This window comes from Microcebus murinus, chromosome 15 (assembly GCF_040939455.1).
Source record: "Microcebus murinus isolate Inina chromosome 15, M.murinus_Inina_mat1.0, whole genome shotgun sequence".
Taxonomy (NCBI): Eukaryota; Metazoa; Chordata; class Mammalia; order Primates; family Cheirogaleidae; genus Microcebus; species Microcebus murinus.
Window position 1 is genome coordinate 24,527,119 of NC_134118.1, and position 25,834 is coordinate 24,552,952.

The 25,834-nt window shown below is 44.4% G+C and overlaps 1 protein-coding gene across 1 annotated transcript; it reads left to right on the forward strand.

The window, feature by feature from the left end:
• The first annotated feature begins 1,049 nt into the window (after positions 1–1,049).
• LOC142876336 (butyrophilin subfamily 2 member A2-like) lies at positions 1,050–11,834 on the forward strand. Its single transcript, XM_076010524.1, has 8 exons — positions 1,050–1,110; positions 1,735–1,861; positions 2,618–2,965; positions 5,531–5,812; positions 7,707–7,874; positions 8,339–8,359; positions 8,458–8,484; positions 10,336–11,834. Exons 2-8 carry the CDS (start codon positions 1,765–1,767, stop codon positions 10,956–10,958), a joined length of 1,566 nt encoding a protein of 521 aa, XP_075866639.1. The 5' UTR covers positions 1,050–1,110; positions 1,735–1,764; the 3' UTR covers positions 10,959–11,834.
• Positions 11,835–25,834: the final 14,000 nt, after the last annotated feature.

A 25,834-nucleotide genomic window follows, 5' to 3' on the forward strand; every position in this document is an offset into this window, starting at 1 on the left:
CTTTGTGTGTCAGAACAGGCTGAGAATATTTCAGACAAAAATATCCAGAGGTGTTCTTGGCAGGGATGACATGAAGGGTGGGCAGGATTCAAGGGGCAGAAATGGAGGGAACAATTCAGGTGAAGCGAATGGCATAGGAAAGGGAGTACTGGCTACAGGGAGGGCACTAGTATGACATAAGGCAAATGTGGAGCCACTGCTAGTGTATTAATTGTAAAGTTCTGAATTGAATCAGAAGGGAATTGGTGGCCTCCAGAGGAAGCATTTAGGCACTTGAGGGGAATATTGACAAGTCTGACTCAGAAAAATTATCCTGGAAGATATCCGTATAATATCTGGCATTTGGGGGAGGAAGACAGTAAGTATATGGGTTTGGAGGTGTGGGTGGGCATTGGACCCAACCAGATCAAATTCTGGCAAATGTGAAAGCCAACTAGAAAGGCTTCTACACTTCCATCTTCTGCCCCCACTGGGATGTCATCTCCCTGAAGGAAAGGATTTTTGACTTTCACTCAGCATCCTCAGCAATTTTCCCAATAGTTTTTGAATAACTACTGCAGCTGCTGTCACTCTTCCCTCTCTCCCCCTCCCTTCCACCCATGCCTGCTTCCAGCAACCCCTTCCTCTCTCGGCCCAACCTCTAAACCTAGCAACTTGAACAAATTTCTTCTGGCTTTGAAAACTAAGCTGCTTATGTTTACCTCTTCCCTGCCCTGCTGCTGCCCAGTAGACCTCTGCATGCCCGCATCCACAAGCAGAGGCCTTACCTCCGGGGTAGCAGCAACGCCACTAAACCACGGAGAATCTCAAGGCTTTGCAAAAAACAAAAAGAATAACAAAGAAAAAAAGTTTCTTGTTTCCAAAGAAAGAAAAAGGAAATAAAAGATCCAATAATCTCAAAGGTTATTTTCTGCTTGAGAATTGTTTCCATGTATTCTACCTAGTAACTGGTGAGAAATAAAGCTCAGGGACACCATTGGCTGGCTGTCCCACAACCGGCCAATCCTGGGCTCAAAACCATTCAATGGAAATCTTGGGACTTTGTGGACACCCCGGGGACCAGATCAGAGATCCGGGACCCGCAGCTCCAGACATCGCAACTAATGGGAGGTGAAAACAAGTTTACTTTCCTCTTTGGAAACTGTTCGTTCTCTAGTGCTGTTGGTGCCCATGGGCGGGTTGAAGAAGAGAGGGACGACCGGGAAATCATCATTTGAGAGTCAGAGTAGAAAAGAAAACACAGAGGTTAATTCTAGAAGATAGAAAAGGAAGTGGAAGAGCTACAGCTCCGAGGCGGGTGAGGCAGTTCGGGGAATGGACTTGGCTATGGTGAGAAAGGGGGTCCCTGGCAGAGGGGAGGCACACCTGGGGGAAGGCGCGGCCATGCCTGGCCTTAACTCGGGTTGCCCGGCCTGGTTCACCGGTAGGAGGATGACAACAGAGGGAGGGTGTGGAAGAATATCAAGTGACAATTAAAGAAACTGGACTCTGGCTAGAGAGGTGAGCCTAGGAGGGTGGAACACTGCCTGCCTGATGGTTGTATTGTTGACTTATTTCATGGAATGTTTAATGAATCCTTTTATTGGGAAATATCTGAACCTTGAGTGGAAGGGGGCCGCCTAAGACAGAAGTTGGGGCGCCGATGAGAACACCATGGGTGACAGGAATGTTTGAGCTGGGTCAGAACTGTGGTGCCAGGTTTCCTTGGCTGAATCTCCTCCTCTGGCCCCCTAGGCTTCTGGTCCCTGCCTGTCCTGGGTGACTATGTCCTTGGTACTTATGGAGCCAGCTGCTTGCCTGCACTTCTCCCTACCAGCCTCTCTTCTCCTCCTGCTCCTCAGACTCTTTGCACCTGTCTCAGGTAGGGATGCATGCCACTTGCTGCTTGCTATCAACTATCAGAAAGCAACATCAACACTTGAGCTTGCAAACAGGAAGAGGGAAGAAGGACCAGAGTGGTGTAGACTCACCCTTCCTTCTGCACGTGTTCACTGAATTGATAGCAGTGCTGTCCAATAGGAATACAGCGAGAGCTACAAAGACTAGTTGCATATGCAATTGCAAATTTTCAAAATTTTCAGTTTTTTACTTTTTACTTAAAGTAAAAAGAAACATGAAATAAATTTTTCATAACATATTTTGTTTCAGCCCAATAATGAAATATTAATATTTAAATGCTTAGTTTATGCAAAGTATGAGATATTTAATATTTTAAAATCTTAAATCTTCAAAATCCCGTATATGTATTTTACAAGATCAGCTTGCTTCAATTGGAGCTAGTTAGTGGATACCCTTTTGGACAACTCCAGTTTACAGTACACTCAGGCACTGTGCTGGATTGGGGAATAGAGGAAACAGTCTCTGGGGGCACAGGGCCTATAGAGGTTGCTCAGGGTAAGCTCTTCAATGTTTGTCCAGGGGGCATTAGCAGGCTCAATGCTCCTGCTCTGAGGGCTGCTAGCAACCAGCCACAGCTACTAGTTTCCAGAATTCTCAACCCAGGAAGCCCCTGTGGTCTGGGAAAGAATTTTTTAGTGCCTGGAACATCCACTTCCTTTCCTGCCTCAGATATTCAATGCCTCTGGTCCCTGTGTGATTGTGCTCCTTTGTTGAACAGCCCAGTTTACTGTCCAGGGGCCAGCTGATCCAATCCTGGCCATGGTGGGAGAAAACACCACTTTACACTGCCACCTGTCACCCGAGAAAAATGCTGAGGACATGGAGGTGCGGTGGTTCCGGTCTCAGTTCTCTCCAGCAGTGCTGGTGTACAAGGGTGGGCGAGAGAGAACAGAGGAGCAGATGGAGGAGTACCGAGGAAGAACCACCCTTGTGAGCAAAGACATCAGCAGAGGCAAGGTGGCACTGGTCATACACAATGTCACAGCCCGGGAGAATGGCATCTACCGCTGTTACTTCCAAGAAGGCAGGTCCTACGATGAGGCCATGATTCACCTCAAGGTGGCAGGTGGGTCGCTTCATTTTGTTTAATTACTTTTTCACAGTATCACTTTTAGGGCAAGTGTCTCAGCAACTCTCAGGCCTATTGCAAACCAGGAGGATTTTGCCTGGAATCCCCTTTGCACAGGAAGAGTAGCTTCCTCCTGCCCAATGGCCAAATGAGTGGGGTTGCCCCGCTAAGCTGTGAATATCACTTCTTGAGAAGCACACTTAACATTCATCTGCGCCCTTGAGTAGGGGAGCCTGGTTAATCCCTGAAGATAATTCTTAAACTTGTTTTATTACTAACACTATGCACTTTTGAGAGTGAGAGGAGGCATTGTTAGTAATTGCACCCGTATAACTGGGAAAAGCAAGACTGACCAGGGTATTACAACAAACGGGCATCTCATTTCTTGATAAATATTAATCTTGCTTCTTTTTCCTTTTCCCAAATGCTAACTGCAGAGAGAATAATGGATATGTAAATAGATGATTTTATTAAAGCAAAACTAAGAACAGAGGGAAAGTTATGCACTAAGCACTAATTGGTACAGAGAAAATGAGTGAGAGTTTGGCATAGAGGAATGTGACAAGGTTTCAAAGTAGATGTGCATTTAAATGGGGATTTCAGCAGAGCCCAGTAGCTCACACCTGTAATCCCAGCACTTAGGGAGGCCAAGTGGGGAAGATTGCTTGAGGCCAGGAGTTCCAGAAAACCTGGGCCACATGCCTAGACCCTATCTCTACAAAAAACTAAAAAATTAGCTGAGAACGGTTGTGCACCTGTAGTCCGATCTACTCTGGAGGCTGAGGAAGGAGGATCCCTTCAGCCCAGGAGTTGGAGGCTGCAGTGAGCTATGATTGTGCCACTTCACTATAGCCTGGTCAACAGAGTGAGACCCTTTCTCTAGAAAAAAATCTAAATAAATAAAAAATAACTTGGGATTTCTGGCAGTTTATTAAAATGACTGTAAGGGATGACCTCACACCTGAGGTCAGCATATTGTGCTTTAAAAGAAACACTTGAAGAGTGGGCTAGCCTTTAAAACACAGAAGACTCTATGGTGGCATTTAAGTCCACCAGATCAGTGGAGTTGAGGTTTAGGGAGAGTGTGTCCTTACCAGGGGACCTCAATCCATAATTTGTATGAGATCCCGTCTTTGTCACAATAACAACTTTGTATCTGATCAAATATGGATATCACAAAAGGAGGGTTTCATTACCCTAATGTCTTCACTGCTCATGGCAGCACAGTACAGTTGACAAGTTATGCTTCATGTGTGGCAGGAACCCTGGATTTTTCCCATGTAAACCTGACCCTGGCTTGGCCTGTCCACTCTAAATTGGAATGTTGGAGAATTTTTGCCTTAATTTGTTAATTGTTTATTTGGTTTTTAGTTTGGTTTACTGACTCATTTTGTCCTGCAATCTATTGTCTCATGCGTGCTCTCACTGAATCCCGTAGAATGTTTGTAGAAGTTTGTATTCACATTTGCTTAGTTATCTTAATTATTATTCCATTTCAAAGTTTCCGTGTGAGCCCTTAAATGTACAATTGATTTTTTTCTCTCTTGATAAAAATTAAATTGAGCAGGAAGCATTAAACTTAAGTGATTGCTTTCATTTCCTGTCTTTGGTATACTTTGCTGGGTAGGCTTCACAAAGGAATTATTCAAAAGAACCTTAGAACATCACACATTGCTAATGGGTCTCCCTGAACCATGTGTTTGCCCCCTTCTCATACTTGGTATTCTCTATTATTGAAGATATTTTTAAAGATATAATTTAGTTAAGATGAATCTAGATTTTGAGGATTTTTCACAATGATTTTCTGACATTGAAGATCTAATATTGTTACCTTAAGGATCCCAGGAGCATCCAGATCTTTCTGATACATTGATGTTCTCGAAAGACTGTGAGAAAATCACCTATAGACTGCACCTCTGGGAGACAAGCATCTGTGAATCAGGATAAGGGTTGGCTTTGGTGGCTAGCTCTGTCTGTTCTCCTAGAAACTGTCACCTCTTATAGGTAGTAAGTAGTTGTGGTGATATGAAGCCCAAATCTGCACAGAAGGGACAGTGTCTTTAGGTCAAAAGTTTCTTAAGAAACTTGGCAGAAACCAGCCTGGCAGGTTTCTGTGTTGTATATTTCTAGAGCCTCATGAAACCAACGTCTATCGAAAAGTTTCTTTCAGGAACAGAAAGTGAAATCCTCAACCTGGCTATTTCAGGATGGACTAGACACACCCAGCTGGAAGGGAGAAATTTAGTCTTTGGCAGAGTAAACCCAACAGCAAGCATTTATGGCAGTCAGATAGATGCTTGGTGTTGTGATGGGGCCTGTAGGTGGAGCACAAAGCAGAGTGTGCACTGTAATCCTTTCCTTTTAGAGATCTCACGATTTATTTGGCATATTGGTCTCCTGGTGTTCTCCAACATCAAGGTTCTTTCCTATTTCCTTTCCCCCTTCCTGTTTCTTGCTCCCTCCCTCTGTCTTTGGCTTCCTTTCTTCATCCCTTCACAGAAGAGGCACAGTAGGGGCTGAGACACCACTGCTTGGTAGCTGAGCCCTGGTCTCCCTCCCCAGGCCTGGGCTCTGAGCCCCTTGTTGAAATGCAGGGGCACGAGGATGGGGGCATCCGGCTGGAGTGCACATCTGGAGGGTGGTACCCAGAGCCCCTCGCAGTGTGGAGGGACCCCTATGGTAAGGTCGTACCCGCCCTGGAGGAGGCTTACACTGCTGACGCAGACGGCCTCTTCATGGTGACCACAGCTGTGATCATCAGAGACAGCTCCGTGAGGAACATGTCCTGCTCTGTCAACAGCACCGTGCTCGGCCAGGAGAAGGAAACTGTGATTTTCATTCCAGGTTAGTTCTCTGCCCTCTGGAGACTCATGGTGTGGAGGTGGGATCCTCAGCCCACAGATGGACCCCCAAGTAGGGATGAGGGGAGGTCAGGAGTGTGGGTTGAAGGGTCCTGGGCCCTGGGGAGCAGGGGGCTTCAACTGGGCTGAGTCCTCTCCCCTTGTCACAAGGAAAAAATTAAAGAATCTCAAAACACATGAGTAGAAGTCTCTTCTCTGAGGGTTAATTTTATCTTTTTTTTTCAAATAAGATTCTTGTGCTGCATCAATTTTTAAACATTAAGAACTATCATAAAATACGGAGAATAATTGGCTGGGTGTGATGGTGGATACCCACATCCTAGCTGTTCAGGAGGCTGAGGCAGGAGGATCTCTTAAGCTTAAGAGTTGGAGGTTACAGTGAACTATGATCACACCACTGCTCTCTAGTCTGGGTGACAGAGCAAGACACTGTTTCTGAAAAAAAAAAGAAATTACATGCAGAATAGTATTGATGGTGACTATCTACAGGTGGTGGTTCTGTCTGCTGAAGCCCTCCATCTATACCCATGGGATTTTTTCAGGGATAGAACTGAGGATATTCCCTATCTATACACATTCATCATTCATACTCAACAGGTGTTTTATATATTCAAAACACTGTTCTATAAACTGAGGGTAAATCATTGAAGATGCCCATATGGAGTTCACATTCTAGAAAGGAAGAGAGCAATAAATGACTAGTTAATATAAGGCCAGGCATGGTGGTTCACGCCTGTAATCCTGGCATTCTCGGTGGTCAAGGTGGGTGGATCGTTTGAGCTCAGGAGTTCGAAACCAGCCTGAGCAAGAGCGAGACCCCACCTCTACTAAAATAGAAATAAATTAGCTGGACAACTAAAAATAAATAGAAAAAATTAGCCGGGCATGGTGGACATGCATGTAGTCCCAGCTACTCAGGAGGCTGAGGAAGTAGGATTGCTTGAGCCCAGGAGTTTAAGGTTTCTGTGAGCTAGGCTGACGCCAAGGCACTCAAGCCCAGGCAACAGAGCCAGACTCTTGTCTCAAAAATAAATAGTTAAAACAAGTGGTTCAATAATTAGTTAAATATATATTATATCAGTTGGTGATGAGTATGTAGGAAAAATTAAACAAGGAGGGAATAGGGAGTGCCAGGGGCATGGGGTGTGGTGATTATTAATGGGATGGTCAGGGAAAACTTTACTGTAAAGATGGGAATGGAGCGATCAAGGAAATGAACCAAGCAGACACTTGAGGAGGGAGCAAGCCAGGTAAGAGGAACACCTTATGCAAAGGGCCTGAGGTAGGGGTGCATCTGGCAGTTTCAGGGAAACCCAGAAGTCTATGCTGGTGTTGCTGGAATGGAGCGAGTGCAAGAAGTAGGAGGAGATGAATTCACAGTGGCAACGAGGCCACATTGTACGGGGCAGCATAGGCCAAAACAGACTTTGGCTTTTAGTCTGAGTGATATGGGAAGCATTGGAGGGTTTTGAGCAAACAATTAACATCATCTCACTTAGGCAGTTCTGCTGAGAATAGACTGCAGGAGGCAAGGGCAGAACAAGGAGGGGGCACTGCAATATTTCAGGCAAGAGTGAGGGTGGCTTGAACCAGGCAGGTGGCTATGCTGATTCAGCACAGCTGGTTAGCTTTATTCACCCTGGTCCTTTCCATGGTGATTCTAGATGTCTCTGATTTTCTATCTCCTGGGCCTCAGCCTTGGCAGTCACTGAAAGATCAGCCAGTGCACAGTCAGCATTGCTTGCTCCACCGGGTTTGTGAGCAGAGGGTGACAGAGCAGGCACCTGAGGAAGCTCTTCAGATGTGTTCCTGAGGGGTACTCTCACCCTGCGTCTCCTGTTTCTTACTAAATTTGAGTTTTCTGGCTGCCTTTTCAGAATATTTTACTCCCAGCACATATCCCCTGGTTGTGATCCTGGCTCCCATCCTGGCTATTCTCATCATCCTCATGGCTGTGAGCATCTGTTGCAGCAAGAAACTCCACAGGGAAAAAAAGATTTTGTCAGAGGAAAAGGATGTTGAACAGGAAGAGAAAGAAATTGCACGTAAGAAACTGGGGGAAAGAACATGTGAAAAAAGAGAAAAAATGTCAAATAAAAGGTAAAAGAGTAGGAGGACAGTCCATTGACATAGAAACAACACAGCTCCAACAGGTAGCAGCTTGGGGAAAGAAAAAAGAAACATGTATCATCAGCAGCAAGGGCTTGGAGCGCTCAAATCCTAGGGATTAAATCCCTCGGAGGTTTATTACTTCCATTGTGCAAACGTTGCATTCATTCCCCTGGCCACATATACCACTAAATGGTTGAACAAAGGAAGCCTTAAAATGCACTGATACCGTCCAGCCTGTGGATCACAAATCCTTTCTGGTTTCTGACAGTTCCCGTGGCATGGAGGCAGGGTGATGCTGGCGCTCGTAGGAAGGACGGGTCCTGCATCATTTAATGCAAACCCAACCTCTCTTGGTTCTTCTGTTGGGGACATTATTCTATTTCTGTTTCTTTTTCAGAGCAACTTCAAGAAGAATTGCGTGAGTTTAGCCTTTTTTGAACTACTCTGTGCACTATTTCTGCTCTGCTTGGTTAGCATTTATCTCATAACACTGAGCTCTCTGTCTGTCCCTTGCAGGATGGAGAAGAACACTCTTACATGCCGGTGAGCACCTCTGACCTTCCCTGGGATCCAGAGCTTTCTCCCCACCAGCAGCCAACAGGGCTCTTGAGAAGAGATGAGCAAGGGGCCCAAGGCTGGGTGGGGGCAGCTGGGGGCACCAGCAGTGTCCCACCAATGCTAGATCATGGCTCTTCTGTCAGGGAACCCCAGCAGCTCTTAGTCAACCCTACAGTTTATTTCCTATGATCTTTTCTCTTTTAGAATAATTTAGTCTATAATTACCAGAGGTCTCTGATACATAGTAGACCTCCCCAGGATTTACATTTCAGTAGTTGTTACTCTTCCATCCTGGATCAATTTGAAAGAAGACAATGATGTCTTAGTTATTTATAACCTGGAGATGTTGTAAACTATGCACAGTTGAAGATGCACATGGGGAAAAGAGAATGAGGTTCCCCAACAAGCCTGATGTTAGGGTGTCCAAATAGGTGGCCAGAAATGCCTTTGTGCTCCTCAGAGAGCACTGGTACCCTGTGTGTAGCCTGCCAGGGGAGGGGGCCAGGTGAGTGTGAGAACACAGAATCCACTTGTCTACTAATGAGCACTTTGAATTTTATGATTTGTCACCTTCTGTCCAGAAGCACTAAAGAATTTAGTGTTACCAGATACCATGGATCAGAGACTATTCTTTTTAAAGTGAATTTAAAAATTTTTAAATTTTCACACAATCAGAAGTTGTCACAATCAGGCATATTAATTTGCAGAAAGGATGAAATCATTTTTTTTAGGCAAGCACAAAAATGAGGTATATTGAGGAAAGAAAGATAGGATTATAGAGCAAGATATAGGTTTACAAAGCATGGTACATAAACCACAGATGACAACCAGACCCATTGTTGCAGCTGGGCATGCAAAAGGAAGGGCAAAGAGAGAGTGAAATCATTTTAATACAACAGAAAAGTAGACTAAATAAGTAATAAAAGATGAAGATGGGAGAGGTCTGTAGAATGTCCAGGATCTGGAGCATTTCCTGTACCCAGAAAGATCACAGCTGTTGACTTCAGTTATTTATTCAGTTGACTTCAGTTATTTAACAACCCAAGTTGTTAAAGCAAAACCAGATGCAAGTATTTCCTCCCTTCTTTTGCCAAACCACCTCTCAGGCAGCAGGTTGGCTTTTGAGGAAATTTATCCTCCTTTACCCTTTGAAGGATGTCCTTGTCAATCATTGAAATCAATTGTCACCTGGTTAAAAGAACAGGAGACAGATGAAGAGATCCTTTACTACCCAAACACTGTGTAGTGACAGACTCACTTTAATTTTGTGGTCCCCAACTTCAATGCCACAGCCTAGCACCAGTCAGTGGCCTATTAGAAAATGAGCCTCACACCACCACCCCTGACCCACCACAGCCAACGCCTCATCCCTGGTCTGTGGAAAAACTGACTTCCATGAAACCAGTCCTTGGTGCCAGCAAGATTGAGGATCATTGCCTTAATTGATCCATGGGTGGTTGACTGGTTTCAGCCACATTGGAAAGTCTCTGACTAAACAGAGACCCACAGATCATCTGTCTTACATAGAATACAGGATAGATCTAAGAATGCTGAGAGAAAGTGGAAACCATTACTTTTGGCTCGTTTGCTAAACCTTCTGGGTTCCTTAAAGCCCCAGTTCTCCTCTGCCTGAGGGCACTGCTCCTTCACTGGAGAGAGAAGTGCAGCTTCAGTAACTCTTAGTCTGTGAGCTGCCTGGGACCATGGGCCCTTCATGGAAAGGACCATGACATGCGGGATCCCCACTAGCTTTCTGAGCCTTCTCTGAGGGACCAGGAATTACACAATCTACAGGTTCCTGAGACCTCAGGCCTAAATCTGAGACTTCCTCTGCAGCTGACGTGGTCCTGGACCCAGACACTGCTCATCCTGAGCTCTTCCTGTCTGAGGACCGGAGAAGCGTGAGACGGGGCCCTTCCCGGCAGAGTGTGCCTGACAACCCTGAGAGATTCAACTGTCGGCCTTGTGTCCTGGGCTGGGAATACTTCACCTCAGGAAAACATTACTGGGAGGTGGAAGTTGAAAACGTGATGGCGTGGACATTGGGGGTTTGTAAAGACAGTGTTGAGAGGAAAGGGGAGGCCCTGCTGCTTCCTCAGAATGGCTTCTGGACCCTGGAGATGTTTGAAAACAAATACCGGGCCCTGTCCTCCCCAGAGAGGATTCTCCCTCTGAGAGAGCGCCTTGGCCGGGTGGGCATCTTTCTGGACTACGAAGCTGGAGATGTCTCCTTCTACAACATGAGGGACAGATCGCACATCTACACATGTCCCCGTTCACCCTTTACTGGCCCCCTAAGACCGTTCTTCAGGCTGGGGTCTGACGACAGCCCCCTCTTCATCTGCCCAGCACTCACAGGAGCCAGTGGCATCACAGTGCCTGAGGAAGGCCTGATTCTTCACAGGGCACGGACCCTACAGCGCCCACGGGACCAATTCCCTGGTCTCACAGCCATGTAGAGAAGCGCTGGCCATCTTCCTTGCTGAGTCCAGGCCCTCTGTCCCTCTGGTCACATAACAGAACATCTTCTAGCTCCCTCTTTCATACCCATTTCTAGCCTGAGCCCCAGCTCTCCCCCTCACCAGGCAGTGGCTTTGGTAGCTCCTCTGCTTGTACCTATGGGGAGAATCTAGTCTTAGGCAGCTACTTCTATTACACAGCTCCCAGCCAAGACGAAAGTGTGACAAGATGATGGACAGCAAACCTGCTGCTTTACCATCAGGTGACAATGTTGATCCTGATGCTCCACTCGGTACCAGACGTGGACGTGGGGCGAGGGCACCAGGATGCACTAGGATGTCGGAGGAGGAAGGGAACCGCATACCTCCTGAGAGGAGAGGGACCCACATGTAGAGATCAGAAACGGAGGAAGTGGGACCAGAGAGCTGGGAAGAGACCAATGTTGTGAGCATGGTTAAGCCCCACCATGACAGCTAAGGGGGTCCTAGGAGATGATGGCCCATTTCTACCCAACTCCCAAGTTTTCTAGACCACATACATACAGGCATAAACCTGAGGTGAAAAAGAATCACCTGAGGTGGAAAAGACAAGGATCCATGTTCATCTGGTCTGGCTCCGGTGTCCCTTCAATAACCCGGAGTCAGTACTCAGTCATTGAGTATGGCTTGAGGTTTAAGGTCCTGCCTGAGCAGGTGAGTACTAGATCAAGTCTACCAGATGGCTCAGGCTCAATGTGGACAGCAGAGGTTTCGAGCTTCCTGGTCTCAAGATGCCTTTATAGAGGCATAAAAATTACTGAGGACCCCAAAGAAATTTTGTTCATTTCCATTAATATTTATGGCTTTTGAGATTGAAAGTGAGAAAAGTTTTAGGTATTTATTAATTTACATTAATATTAATAAATAAATTATATTTTAATACAAGTAACATATTTTATTTAAAAAATGGTTGTTTCTGAAGCAAAAGAAATTTATTGAGAAGTGTGACATTGTTTAACGTTTTCAAAATGTAATGTCTGTCTTAATACAACTTGCCTGTATTCTCATATCGAATCCCCAGACCATATTTGAGAACTGGGATACAGGACCCTGGAAGTGAATTAGTGGGATGGTTAATTTTAAGTGTCAACTTGACTGCATTAAGGGATACCTGGACAACTGGCAAAGCATTATTTCTGGATGTCTCTGCCAGAGTGTTTCTAGAGGACTCAGTCAGGGCACTGAGTGGGTTAAGACCTGCTTTCAATACCAGTGGTTACTATCCAGTCAGCAAAGGAAAGGAGAATTCTCTCTCTCTCTCTCTCTCTCTCTCTCTCTCTCTCTCTCTCTCTCTCTTTCTCTCTCTCTCTCTCTCTCTCTCTCTCTCTTTCTCTCCCTCCCTCTCCCTCTCTCCCTCTCTCTCTATCTGTCTCCTGGAGGGGGACACTAATTTTCTTCTGCTGTTGTGCATCAGAACTTCAGGCCTTTCAGTATTTGGACTTCAGAACTTATACCAGGCCTCCTGGGTTCTCAAACCTTGGGCCTTGGACTGAGAATTAAACTATCAGCTTCCCTGGTTCTGAGGCTTTCAGACTTGGACTGAGCCAGGCCACCAGCATCTCAAGGTCTCCAGCTTACAGACAGCCATTGTAGGACTTCTCAGCCTCCATAATCACATAAGCCAATTCCCTTAATAAATGCCCTGTCATATGTCTATCAGTCTTTAATCTAAATTTCTATCTATCTATCTATCTATCTATCTATCTATCTATCTATCTATCTATCCTATTGGTCTGTCTTTCTGGAGAATGCTGACAATTCAGTAATCCAACTTTAAAAGTGAGTTGGAAAAAGAAGTTTTTAAATATTCCAAAATTATACTACTGTAGTTGCAAATGGACACATAGAAAGAATCACAACATATTAAAATACCTGATTTGTTTATAAGCAAATTTATAAAGGGGGCTAATAGAGAAATTTATTTCTTGCAATTCTGGTTGCTGGGAACTCTAAGATCAAAGCACAAGGAGCCGGGTGCCTGGTGAAGGCCTGCATCCCTGTTCACAATCTTTATGATGTGCTTTCACATGGCAAAGGGAAAGTAGTTCTCTGGGACCACTTTTATAAGCGCATTAATCTCATTCATTAGGGCTCCCCTCACCTCATGAGGAAAGAAAATAGAAGAAGAAAGTTCCAAATTTCTTGACCCCCCACACACTGGCCCCTCCCCCTCCTGATCTGTTCTTCTGATTTCGACAGAAAAGGTGCCCTTTCTCCTATCTGAGAATAATCTTCCACCTTCACCTTGGACTCCCACTTCCCTCAGGGATTCTCTATTTGGTCCAATTGTTCATTCATTCATTGAACAAGGATCCATGAGCACTAAGTACCAGTCAGTGTTTTTGGTACTGAGAGCACAGAAATGAACAAACAGAAAGTTTCTTTCCCAAAGAACCTATCTACAACTGCAGGAGGCACACCCAAAACAAAATAAGAAGTAATATGTATGGTGTGTTTGGTGTGTTGGATGATGATAGGTGCTAAGAAGACAAATAAATCAGAGTGAGGAGTATCAGAAGTTGCATCACAGTATTTTAACACTGCAGTGAGGAGCAAGGCACAGGAACACCTGGGGGAAAAGCATTCCAAATAGGGGGAACAGCATTGCCAAAGCACAGAGGCAGAGGCACATGTGGAGTGTGTGAAGACTAGCAAGGACACTGGTGTGGCTGGAGCACACGGGTGACCAGAGGAATGGGAGGGCAGGATGTCAGAGGGGTCTGAGGGAAACATCACATATGACTTTGAAAGTCATCATGCTGACCTTTCCTTTGCTTCTGAGAGGGGAATAACTGAAGGGTTTGAGCCCAGGAGCACTGGACTGACTTAAGACTTAAGAAGTCACTTCAGATGCTAGACTGAGACTGGGCTGTGGGTAGGGGTGGTGGATAGAAGACTGAACACCAGCTGGGAGCTACTGCACTGATCCAGGTGGGACTTGAGGATGACTTATACCAAAATGGAGCTGTAAAGTAATGAGAAATGGTCTGATGCTGTACTTATTTCCAAGATAGACCAAAAAGGCTTTGCTGATGGCCTTAGATGCGGGGTGTGAATAATGGAGTGGCTCAAGAGTGTCCACAAGGTTTCAGTCCTAAGGAACTGTACAGATGGAGTTGCCATTTACTGAGATGGGGAAACTGGAAGAGAAGCAGGTTGTGGAGGCAGGGGGAGGAGGTGGCACAGAATTGAAAGTTCAGTCTTGGATACACCAGGAGCCAATGGGAGGCCCACGTGCAGATGCAGAGTAGGATATGAAGGGTGCAGTCCAGCTGAGAGGTCAGGATGGAGTGCAAATTATTCTTTTTGCTTTTCTGTATCTTCATCTTGTTGCCACTGTCTCTTTTCACTTACCTAGTGTATTAGTTATCTATTGCTGCATAACAAATCACCACAGACTTACTGTTCTGTGGAACAGTAAGACTGACTGTGGAATAATCATCTTCCAAGTTCACTCAGGTTGTTGGCAGAATTCATTTCTTTACAGTTGTAGAACTGAGGAACCCAACTTCTTGCTGGCTGTGGGTGGAGACTGCTCTGAGTTCCTGGAGGCCACCTCAACTTTTGTTATGTGGGCCTCTCAACATGACTACTTTCTTCTTCAAAACCCGTATCAGAGACAGAGCCTCCAGAGTGGGTTGGATAGCAAGACAGACACTTACATGACATAATGTAGTCATGGAAGGAACTTATCATCAGCTTAGCCATATTTTATTGGTTAGCAGCAAGTCACTGATTTAGCCCACACTCGGAGAAAAGAGCATACAAGGGTGTGAACGGCATGAGGGATGATCACAGCGTCCCCCAGTGTCTGTCTGCCACACTGAATAACAAGCTCAAAGTTCTCCCATTGGAAGTAGCCCCTGTTTCCCCCTTCACTGAGCAACATGCTCCCACTTGCTTCTCTCTAGGTCCCTACTGCCACACAAGTGAAGTACCAGAAAAGAACGTACGAGCAGCCTTCCTTCCCTGTCTGCCATGTTGAAGACCACTGTTCCACGGCACCATAAAAACTGTTCCTGCCAGGTATAATGACTTCTTGGCCATTAAATCCGGTAGACAACTCTGTCCTTTCTTCACACACCTGGCCCAGAGGGTCAGCCTCCCTATTTGGCATCTGTCTTATCAATTCCAAGGGCCCTCTCTAGATCTTTCCTTACTCTTGAGAAGCTTCTTCTCAGAATTCTTCTCCACTGGCACCATAACTGCTAGTAACCATTAGAATTGGGTGCTAGGCTCTCTTTTCACATGACACATGCTCCCTGCAGAGTCCAATATGTTTTCAGAGCTCCATCCCATAGGCAGACCTCACCAGCCCTTAGATTTCTGTCTTCATCCCTGCCCACTCCTGAACCCAATGTCCCTACATGCCTCCAAGGCATCTCACAATCAGTGTAAACTTCATCTGAGTGGCACCACCTAACAGCGATATTCAACTCTTCTTGCTCTCTCACCCACCACATCTGAATAACAGCCAAGTCCTGCTATTTGCACTTCTTTTCAAGTAGTCTGACTTAGTGATTAGAACACAGAATGTGGGGCCAAGCTGCTTGGGCTTAAATTGTAGCTCAGCCTATAAAGACTTGTGTGACTTTGGGTGAGTTATTCAACCACGCCAGACTTCAGCTTCCTTATCTATAAAATGTAGGAAATAAAAGCATCTAGCTCCTAGTGTTGTTGTAAGTGTTGTTAGTGCATGTGAAGCCTAGAGCACAATGCCAACATCATAGTAGATTCTACATAAGTATTAGCTCTTATTAATAGTGGGAATCAACCCACTCCCCTCTTCCCCATTGCCCAGCCTTCATCATTTCTTGCCTGGAGCATCACAGTACCTTTCTACCCTGTCTCCCTGGCTCCTACCATCTGGCTCTCCAATGAGGACTGGCTACATTGTGCCATCCCAGCAGGCATCATTCCATATAATATAGTGTAAAGGGCACCCCTTTCCTCATCTCCCTCAGCACCTGCTATACGCTATTCCCATGTACACATTTTCTCATGCCAAATTTTTTAGAAATTTTTCATTTACCTTCAAACTAAAACCCCAACTCCACAGTAGGCACCTGTTGATACCATCTCCTAAGGAAGTGGATTTGGGAGTCATCAGTGCACAGATCATTATGGAACTTTCCAAAATGGTAAATAATGATATTTATTGAGAGTTAAAATGTGCAGGTGTTCTTCTAAGTCCTCCACAAATGACTTATGAAACAGGTCTCATCCTCACCCTGCAGATGAAGAAAAAGAAACATTGAGTAGTTAGTTAACTGGCTTTGGGTTCCATGAATAATGAGAAGAAGATAAAAACAGATGGCGATAGAAAGAAGAACCCTGAATGAGTAGACAGTAAGCCACAATGCCTGGTATATACTAGCAGCTACCGAGATAAAGCCACAAAGATAATTTGCATTACTGAGATTCCCTAAAGGCAGCAAGAGGTAACATAATAACGATAAGCAATAGATGCTTTTTGATAAATACAATTAAAAGAGACAGTTTCTGGTCAATTGGCCATGCTTATCCATGACACAGAAGCAAAGTAATTTAATGAGAAAGGATAGCGATTTAACCACTTTGGTACGGCGCTCACTGGCCGCGAAACCTTGCCCACAGCCGCCACTCATAGTCCGCACGATAGTTTGTGCTGTGCGTTGACGACGAATCCGTTTAGCTCTTGTGTGATGAGGAAAACTTTAAAGCATTGAAAGCTTGTTTTACTTCACAGCCAGCTTTACTTATAATGGAAATCAGAATAAGTAACATATACATATATGTTTTCATTACATTATTTTTAAATGTTCACAATTTTATTTTGATAAATGAGCAATTAGAAAAGTCATATCACGTCTGTCGGCTGAAGTCGACGCTAGGCTGTGCGCGTTCATCTGTGGCTATCAACTATAATCGATGCTGGTACCGAAGTGGTACAAATACTCTTGGAGGAATCCAGCATACGTAGGTAAATAAGTGAAATTCAACCTAAACCTCATGCCTTGTGCAAAAGTTACCTCAAAAGGAAGCATGGACTTAAATGTAAAAATATAAAACTTACAGAAAAGAGTGTAGGAGAATACTTGGAGAATGTAGGCTAGGTAAGATGCAAGAGAAGACAGGATCCACTGTCAGGCATGGGAATGAGTGGACTATGATCATGGTGAAGAGGAGGTGAACCCCCTTAGTGCTGCCATGTATCCAGGACCATGTTCCAAGTGATGACAGCTGTCACATGACTTTGCACATGCTGGTGTCTTCCAGCTACTGAGGTACAAAAGCTATCCAATTGGGGGAATAAGGAGAGATGGATAAAAAGCTCCCAGTGGAGTCCAAGGCCATGCTTAGGGACCATGAAAGGGAAATAGAAAAGCCCATTTCTTCTGCCTTCCGTCTCCCTGGATGCCATCTTTGTGAGGACCATGAGAAGGGGGAGCCTAAGATGAGGGAGAAGGGCACCAAAGAGGGAAGGGAAAGGCAGCCAGAACACAGAAAGTACCAAGAAACTTCTGGCTCTGGCCAGGGCACACTCACTCGTCTTTTTTCTCTTGCAGTTGGGAAAAAAGCCCAATCCTTTGCTGGTGAATGGCCATCTAATTCCTAAGATCTTAGACTCAAGACTCCATAAGGAAAGGGCACAGTGTTCTTCCTCCATCTTCCAGCTCCAAACCAAGGCCGGCTGGGCGGGCCATGGGTGGAGACCCAGGGAAGAGCTGTGCTGCATCCAGACCTCATGCTGCCCCAATCCCTGTTCAGCTCTGCAACTTTTTTCCTTTCTAGCACTTTAGCCTTTTCCCCCTCTTTTTCCTTCTTAAAGCCTTCACCACTCACTTTCTCTCCTGGCTTTTTTTACTTTTCAATATTTTCAATATCCTGAGCACCATAGCCTCAGGGTACACCTAGAAAGCCTCCATTTAAATGGCATTCAGGCTCAAATGGGTGATGTGCATTTTACAGGAGATCTGGTGACTCTGCCCACCTAAGCTCCTCTCCCCTCAGAGGAGAGGTACCTCTCGGAGAACCCTAGAAAGAGGGACCAATAAAATTTACTCAACAAGTAAATTGTCTCTTTAAATAGATAGCATTTACTGAGCAGCTACTATCACGCACCAAGATCAGGTATGAATGCTTTACATGTATTCTCTCATTTATTGTATTTTGTAACAGCCTCAGAGGTAGGTGCCATTATTATGTCATTTACACTGGAGGAAATTAATCCACAAAGAGGGTAAAAACCTTTGTCCAAATTGCACATCTACAAGGTGCTGATGCAGTGATATAAGCCCAGGGAGTCTGGTTCTGGACATTACACTGTTAACCACTAGGCTATGCTCCCTCCCCTGACCATATGGTGTAGAATTGAATTGACCTACTCTGATCTCTTACTATTAACATAAGGAAGATCTTGAAATTTTAATTAACTCGCTCAAGGTCATACAACTGATTAATTCTGATGAAAGGGATACTGACTCTGTGTCTTTGTCTGCCTCCTATGTGTGAGTGTTCCCCAAGGGTTCCTTGGTCCACTTATTAACTCTACATATGTTCCTTGAGAAATCTACATGCAGGCTGGGTGTGGTGGCTCATGCTTATAATCCCAGCACTTGAGGAGGCTGAGACAGGAGCATTACTTGAGACAAGAAGTTCAAGACCAGCCTGGGCAACATAGCAAGACCCAATCTCAACCAAAAAAAAAAAAAAATTAGCTGGGCACAGGGAGTGCCTGTGAGTCAGGAGGATCCTTTGAGCCCAAGCAGTTTGGGGTTACACTGAGCTATGATGAAGCCACTGCCCTCCAGCCTGGTAAACAGAGTGAGATTCTGTATCTTTAAAAACAAAACCAAAAAGTACTCTATATGCAGAGTGTTCGCACATTCTGATCCTGATTTCTTTCCCAAGTTCCAAATCCTCCAGCCTCTTAAATCTTTCTACCCGGATGATCTCCCAGCAACTCAGACCAACCTAAATTCAGTATTCTCCCAACCGCTAAAGAGATAGTTTATGTTCTGGGGGCTGACTTGTATATAAGTAGGTATAAGGCTACTAAAGACGAAAGTAACTAATTTGAAAGGAATCTCTGAAGCAAGTAAATGAAATAGAAAATATAAGGACATTGTGAGGGGTTTAAGAAAGAGGAAATGACAGGATTTTATAGATGTAGAATTGATATTATTTTCTTCTTTGAACGGCACAAGACTGAGGTCACTGAGGGCCCTGTTTTCCCATCTGTGAGCCCTCAGTGTGTGGTGCATAGGAGAACTGCCCATTATTCTTTCCATATAAACAGCCTCTTAAGGGAACCGAGTTTGGATCACACCTTATTTTCATCAGGACAGACTAACTATTGTAATGAACAACTCCAAGGTCTCATTACACAAACATAATAAAAGTTTATTTCTCTGTCTCTTCAGGCGTTTAGGACAGATCATGTGGGAGGTGAGAGCTCTGGTCCACACCATCATTTTAGGGCATCACCCTCCTCTGCATCCAGCCCAGAGATTGGGAGGAAGGAGTAGAAATACTAGGAGGCAATGTCTCATGGGCCAGGCTTTGAAGTCACTAACTCTCTCCTAGGTACCCAAGGGCAGTCGGGAAATGTCATCTAGCTATGACCCCAGGAGAAAAAGAACCAGTGCTTGGAGAGCACATAAAAGTTTCTTCCATATGAATCTTCTGAGTCTCTTACTATCCGTGCCTGTCTCAAAGGTGAACAAACACAGTCTCTGCCTTCTCAGGTCTGAGTCTATAGAGAAGATGTGATCAGTTCCCTCAACAAACATAAAATGACCGCCCCTTATATGTTTCCACTGTAGTTTTCTTATGCTTTGGATTCTCAGGCCAGTAGGGTTCAACAACGAAGATATAATAATGTTTCTGTTGCGCTAACCTTTTTACCCTTTGAGTTTTTTCCCAGAACAGGTAGATTTTTTGAAGGACAACAATGTTGAGATTTACTGTTCATCACTAACCTGTGACTTCTGAATTAGACCCCCTGCATACGTTGCTTTCAACACAACCTACCCCAATGCATGTAGCCACCTTCCTAAATCCCTTATAAAATTCCCTACCCTCAGTTCGTCAGAGAGACAGATTTGAGGTAGTTCTCTCATCTCCTGGTTGACATCATCTGTAATAAATTTCCTTTCTTCCTTGGCAGTTCTCATTGTCTCAGTAATTGATTCTTCTTCTTCTTCTTCTTCTTCTTCTTCTTCTTCTTCTTCTTCTTCTTCTTCTTCTTCTTCTTCTTCTCCTTCTCCTTCTCCTTCTCCTTCTCCTTCTCCTTCTCCTTCTCCTTCTCCTTCTCCTTCTCCTTCTCCTTCTCCTTCTCCTTCTTCTTCTTCTTTTTTGAGACACAGTCTCACTCTGTTGCCTGGGCTAGAGTGCCGTGGCATCAGCCTAGCTCACAGCAACCTCTAACTCCTGGGCTCAAGCGATCCTTCTGCCTCAGCCTCCCAAGTAGCTAGGACTACAGGCATGTGCCACCATGCCCGGCTAATTTTTTCTATATATTTTTAGTTGGTCAATTAATTTCATTCTATTTTTTAGTAGAGATGAGGTCTCGCTCTTGCTCAGGATGGTTTCAAACTCCTGACCTTGAGCGATCTCTCCGCCTCGGCCTCCCAGAGTGCTAGGATTACAGGCGTGAGCCACCAAGCCTGGCCTAGTAATTGACTTTCTGTGTCACAGAAACAGGACCTAGGCCTATAGCCCTGGTGGGTTTGGTAACAAAATCTTGGTGGTGTGTATGGAGAATTGTTCATGGCTTGGTGGCCACAGAGTGGGTAGAATCTCAAAAATTTCCCTAGTAGCTGCCTGGCTACATTTCTTTTCAGAGGTTGGTTTGGGTTTTTTCCATTGGCTAGGCCCTCACCAGCTTCAAGTGCAGCCTGATTGCCTCAGAGAAACAGATCCCTGGATCTTGGCATCGGGGTGCAGATGAGTGAGTGCCATTTGAGGGTACTGCACAGTAAAAACAGCCTCCTTCAGTTCCAAGGGGATTCTGTTTGACTTGAGGTTAGAAAAGCTCCAACTGTTTGAGACAGTGGCAACTGCTCTGACTGTTTGAATTTGGGACTCTTCTGGCTTATTTGTCGGAACTGCAGTCCATTTATTTGTCTTTCTATGGGTGTTGAATGGTTGTTTGGGTTTATATGTATAAGAGAAATCAGAATTCAATCCCTGAATGCAGCCCTTTGGGTTGCATTCTTTAAAACTGATCTGCATATAGTTATGAGCCTACTAAAAAATAGTATTTTTCTGTAATTCTGTTTGGCCCCAGTACTCTCTTGGGTCTTGAGAACCACAGCCCCTTAATGGAGCAATAAACTATTATATAATACTATTCTCCAATTAGATTTATGTCTCGTCTTAGAAAATGGAACGAAATCCCTTAGGGAAATTCTTTTATGCTCCTTCATCAAAACAAGCCAGACCGGATTAAATGTAAGATTCTAGTACAGAGGACAAAAACCTTCAAAGAGATTAGAGAGCAAGAATCCAAACTCAAGAACCCGGTATTCTTACTCTGAAGAGGACCTCTGGGTAGCTGCCACCTGGACTGTAGCTCCACATCCACCTCCAGGCCTAACTCCAGCTCCCAGCTCTTCAACTCCTCCTATGACCCCATTCTTAGCTCCTCTGCTTCTCCTTATTAGGCCAAGACCCCTATTTCACCCCCACCTGCTCCTCCTACTATTTATCCTTGGTTTTCTTCCTTTTCTGAGGATTGTCATGGGAAGCCTGAGGATATGGTCTCTCCCTTGAGCACCCATCAGGGCACACAGTTTGGCTGGGTCCTCCCTTTTTCCCAGCAGGACGATTCTCTTTGAGACAGGTTCCTATAGTAGGATTGAATGAAAATAGACAACTGGCCAGATTAATGTGGGTTTATAGCCCATTCACCATTTCTGATTTATATAATTAGAAACAGAATAATCCTGCCCATAGAGGTGACCCAAGGCATGTAACTGGTCTGTTTAAATCTATTTTCCCCATGGATCATCCCACATGAGCAAATGATCAGAACCTGCTTAACATTCCTTAAACCTTCGAGAAATGTCCCAGTGTCTTAAAAAAGGCTGGAGAAGATACTGACCGATTGCGTGCGGAAGACCCAAATAACAAGGTGAGAACTGGAGGTAATTCAACCACCCCAGTTCATGATCCCAACTGCAATCCAAATGACAGGGACAAAGGTTAAGATTCAACACTTCCGAGATTATATCCTGGTCGGACTTAACAAAGGGGTTCCCCAAACTAAAAGCCTGAACAAGGTTCAGAAAATAAGACAGGAGACAGATATAAGTCCATCAGCCTTCTTAGAATCTAGGAACGTATTGTAAGTACACTGATGTAGACACAGAGAACCCTGAAAATTCAAGGAAAATTAACATGACCCTTGCCGGTCAGAACATGCCTGATATCCAACAAAAGTTACAGAAGCTAGAGGGTGCTCTAACTCTGCCCATATCCTATTTGCTTAAAGGGACTTAGGGTTCTTACAAGCAGTGAAGAGACTACAAAACAACAAAAGGAAAAGAAAACATTACATGAACTAAAGCAACAGGCAAAATTTTTGACAGCAGCTTTGACGGAAAACTCGAAGGGGTCCACCCAAAGTGGACCACAGCCTCGGAGAAGAAAAAAATAATAATAAAAAGATTCCCTTAGGAAAAAAACAATATGCCTTTCACAAGGAGAAAAGTCATTTAAAAAAAGATTGCACTAAATTAAAGCAGAAGGGGGATCAGGAACCCACTCTACAGTTAATGGGACTGGATAACGATATAAATCAACAAGGCCCTAGCGCTCCCCAAACCTGTGGGAATTATAGCCCATGATTAACTTCTCCCAGGAAGAGCTTAGGGTAACAATAATGGTGGGAGAAAATTTAATTAATTTTCTGATCAGTACTGGTGTGACTTAGTATTAAATCTTAAATTGGCCAAGCTTACTAAAGACTTAGTGCTAGTGACCTGAGTGTCCAGAAAACCCTCCCAAAAATATTTTCTCCAAGCATTAGATTATTCTATCAGAAATACTTTCCTCATACACAGCTTTCTTTACATGCCTTATACCCTCTCTCATGGTTGGGTTGAGATCTTCTCTCTAAATTGCAGGCTCAAGTGACCTTTCAGAATAAGCAAGTATAATAACATATCGAAGTTCCTCCAGAATATGCCTATGCCTTGCACACGGCTCTGCTCGCTGCCTTGGACACCTCTCAAGCTCTGCCCACCGAAGTTCTAGATCAAGTCTACCCTGACGTGTGGGCTACCAGATGACCTGGAAGGGCACACATGGACCCCATTCATATCAAAGTAAAACCAGGAATTCTTCCCCACAGACTCAGGCAGTATCCATTAAAGCTTCAAGCGAAGAAGGGCTTTCCACCCCTAGTTTCAGCCTTTTGGGAATATGAGCTTCTTTGATCTTGTTCTCCTTAAAACACCCCCATTCTGCCAATTAAAAAACCTGAGACCCAGGATTACCAGTTCATTCAGTATCTAAGGGCAATAAACCAAATAGAAGAGAACATCATTTATCCTGTGGCACCTAATCCTTACACTCTCCTCACTACTTTATCTAGGAATTTTGCTTAATTTTTAGTGACAGATTTAAAAGACACTTTCTTTTACATTGACATTCTCCTTACTCCCAAATCCCAAGAAATGTTTGCTTTTTTTTTTTTTTTTTTAGAGACAGAGTCTCACTGTGTTGCCCACGCTAGTGTGCCATGGCATCAGCCTAGCTCACAGCAACCTCCAACTCCTGGACTCAAGCAATCCTCCTGCCTCAGCCTCCTGAGTAGCTGAGACTACAGGCATGTGCCACCATGCCTGGCTTATTTTTTCTATATGTATCTTTAGCTGGCCAATTAGTTTCTATTAATAGCAGAGACAGGGTCTCGCTCTTGCTCAGGCTGGTTCTGAACTCCTGACCTTGAGTGATCCGCCCACCTCAGCCTCCCAGAGTGCTAGGATTACAGGCGTGAGCCACCAAGCCCGGCCCCAAGAACTATTTGCTTTTGAATGAAAACATTTAAGATCCAAAGCCAAATGCCAATACTGTTGAACTGTCCTTCCCTGGGAGTTAAAAAACCCCTTAATCATCTTTAGAAAATTCTCTCCACATATTTCAAGAAAATAATTTTAGACAACGGTCTGCTTTCCAAGAGGCTGGACAAAGGCTGGGACTAGTTTATGGCAGTCCAGGGCTGAGTGGTGCAGAGAACCATGGAAAGATGATGCAGGACTATAGAGTCTTTTTTTTTTTTTTTTTTTGAGACAGAGTCTCACTTTGTTGTCCAGGCTAGAGTGAGTGCCGTGGCGTCAGCCTAGCTCACAGCAACCTCAATCTCCTGGGCTTGAGTGATCCTTCTGCCTCAGCCTCCCGAGTAGCTGGGACTACAGGCCTGCGCCACCATGCCCGGCTGACTATAGAGTCTTGTTAGGATTGTTCATCTGGTGCTATCACCCCACCTGGAAATTGAAAAAGAAATAAAAAGTTTAAGGAAAAGCAGAGACAGAAAATACTAAGGGAAAGATTACAGGGAAGGAGAGAGATATCTCACTTTGATCTACTCACAAAGTCCTAAAAAAGAAAAAGATAGATTCCCACTAGCAGTGGTTGTCTTTAATGCCTGGATAATAGAACAACAGCAGGAACTGTTGTCATTTCACAGTCTTTTCATACCAAGGACTCTATTTCATTTTGACCCCATACAATCCTGGGAGATACTAATTAAATCCAGAGGGAAGACTCACTTCTCCAGGGCACCCTGCTGGTCTGGGACTTGACTCTACATCTAATGTTCTTATATTTAATGCCACATCAGGTCATCTCTAAGAATCCAGACAACCCCCATCAGGCAATTTCAAGGACCCTTGCATCACTTTTCCCCTCAGAGTTTTCAAGGTTTCCTTTCCAGTTTGTGAATTTTGTTTACTTCTCTTTTTTGTAAATAACTTCCTCCTTAAAATATAGTGCTTCATTAACAGTTAAGTGCATGTTTTCTAACCTTTTAAAATGTTTATTGCAGGGTGCAGTGTGGGGCAGGTTGTGGAGAGATCAGCTATTTCTCCCGGTGAAAGCCAGGTCCCTTAGGTAGCCACAGAGGATAAGAAATTAATAGGAAATAGAGAGAATAAAAGAATATTCAGAGACGAAGGTATAGTTTTATAGGTTTCTATAAAGCAGTTAAGATAAAGCAGGGGTACTCAGGAGTCTACACTACTCTCTGTCAGTAGTGCAGCCTCAAGGTTAGAAACACATAGGTTTTATAATCACAGATACCACCATGTTTCCCTGAAAATAAGAACTACCCATAAAATAAGCCCTAGCAGGATTTCTAAGCATTTGCGCAATATGAGCCCCACCCCAAAAATAAGACCTAGTGATGGGCGTGGCTATGCAGCGTTATCTACACAACCCATGCATTTTGTGGCAGAGAGATAACGAAGAGGAGCAGCCCTTCTCATCTGCCCCATCCTGACAGCTACTACCCCAGAGGTGACTGGAAAGGTGAGGGCAGCCCCACCAACAAGGTGGGCTACCCCTGTCAGGTCCCGGCCAATGGTTCTAAAGGAAATAGAGTCCCAAGAAATTCAGGATGGAATTTGGGGTTTGGAGAGTTATGATGATGTTCCAGAAGAAGACAACTTAACTATATTCGAATAAATGTAGATTGTTGTACCGTACTTAAAAAAAATAACACATCCCCTGAAAATAAGCCCTAGGGTGTCTTCTTGAGAAAAAGCAAGTATAAGACTCTGTCTTATTTTAGGGGAAACATAGTATGTAAACTGTTGCGCATAGCTCTAACTACCTCTGCAGAATAAATT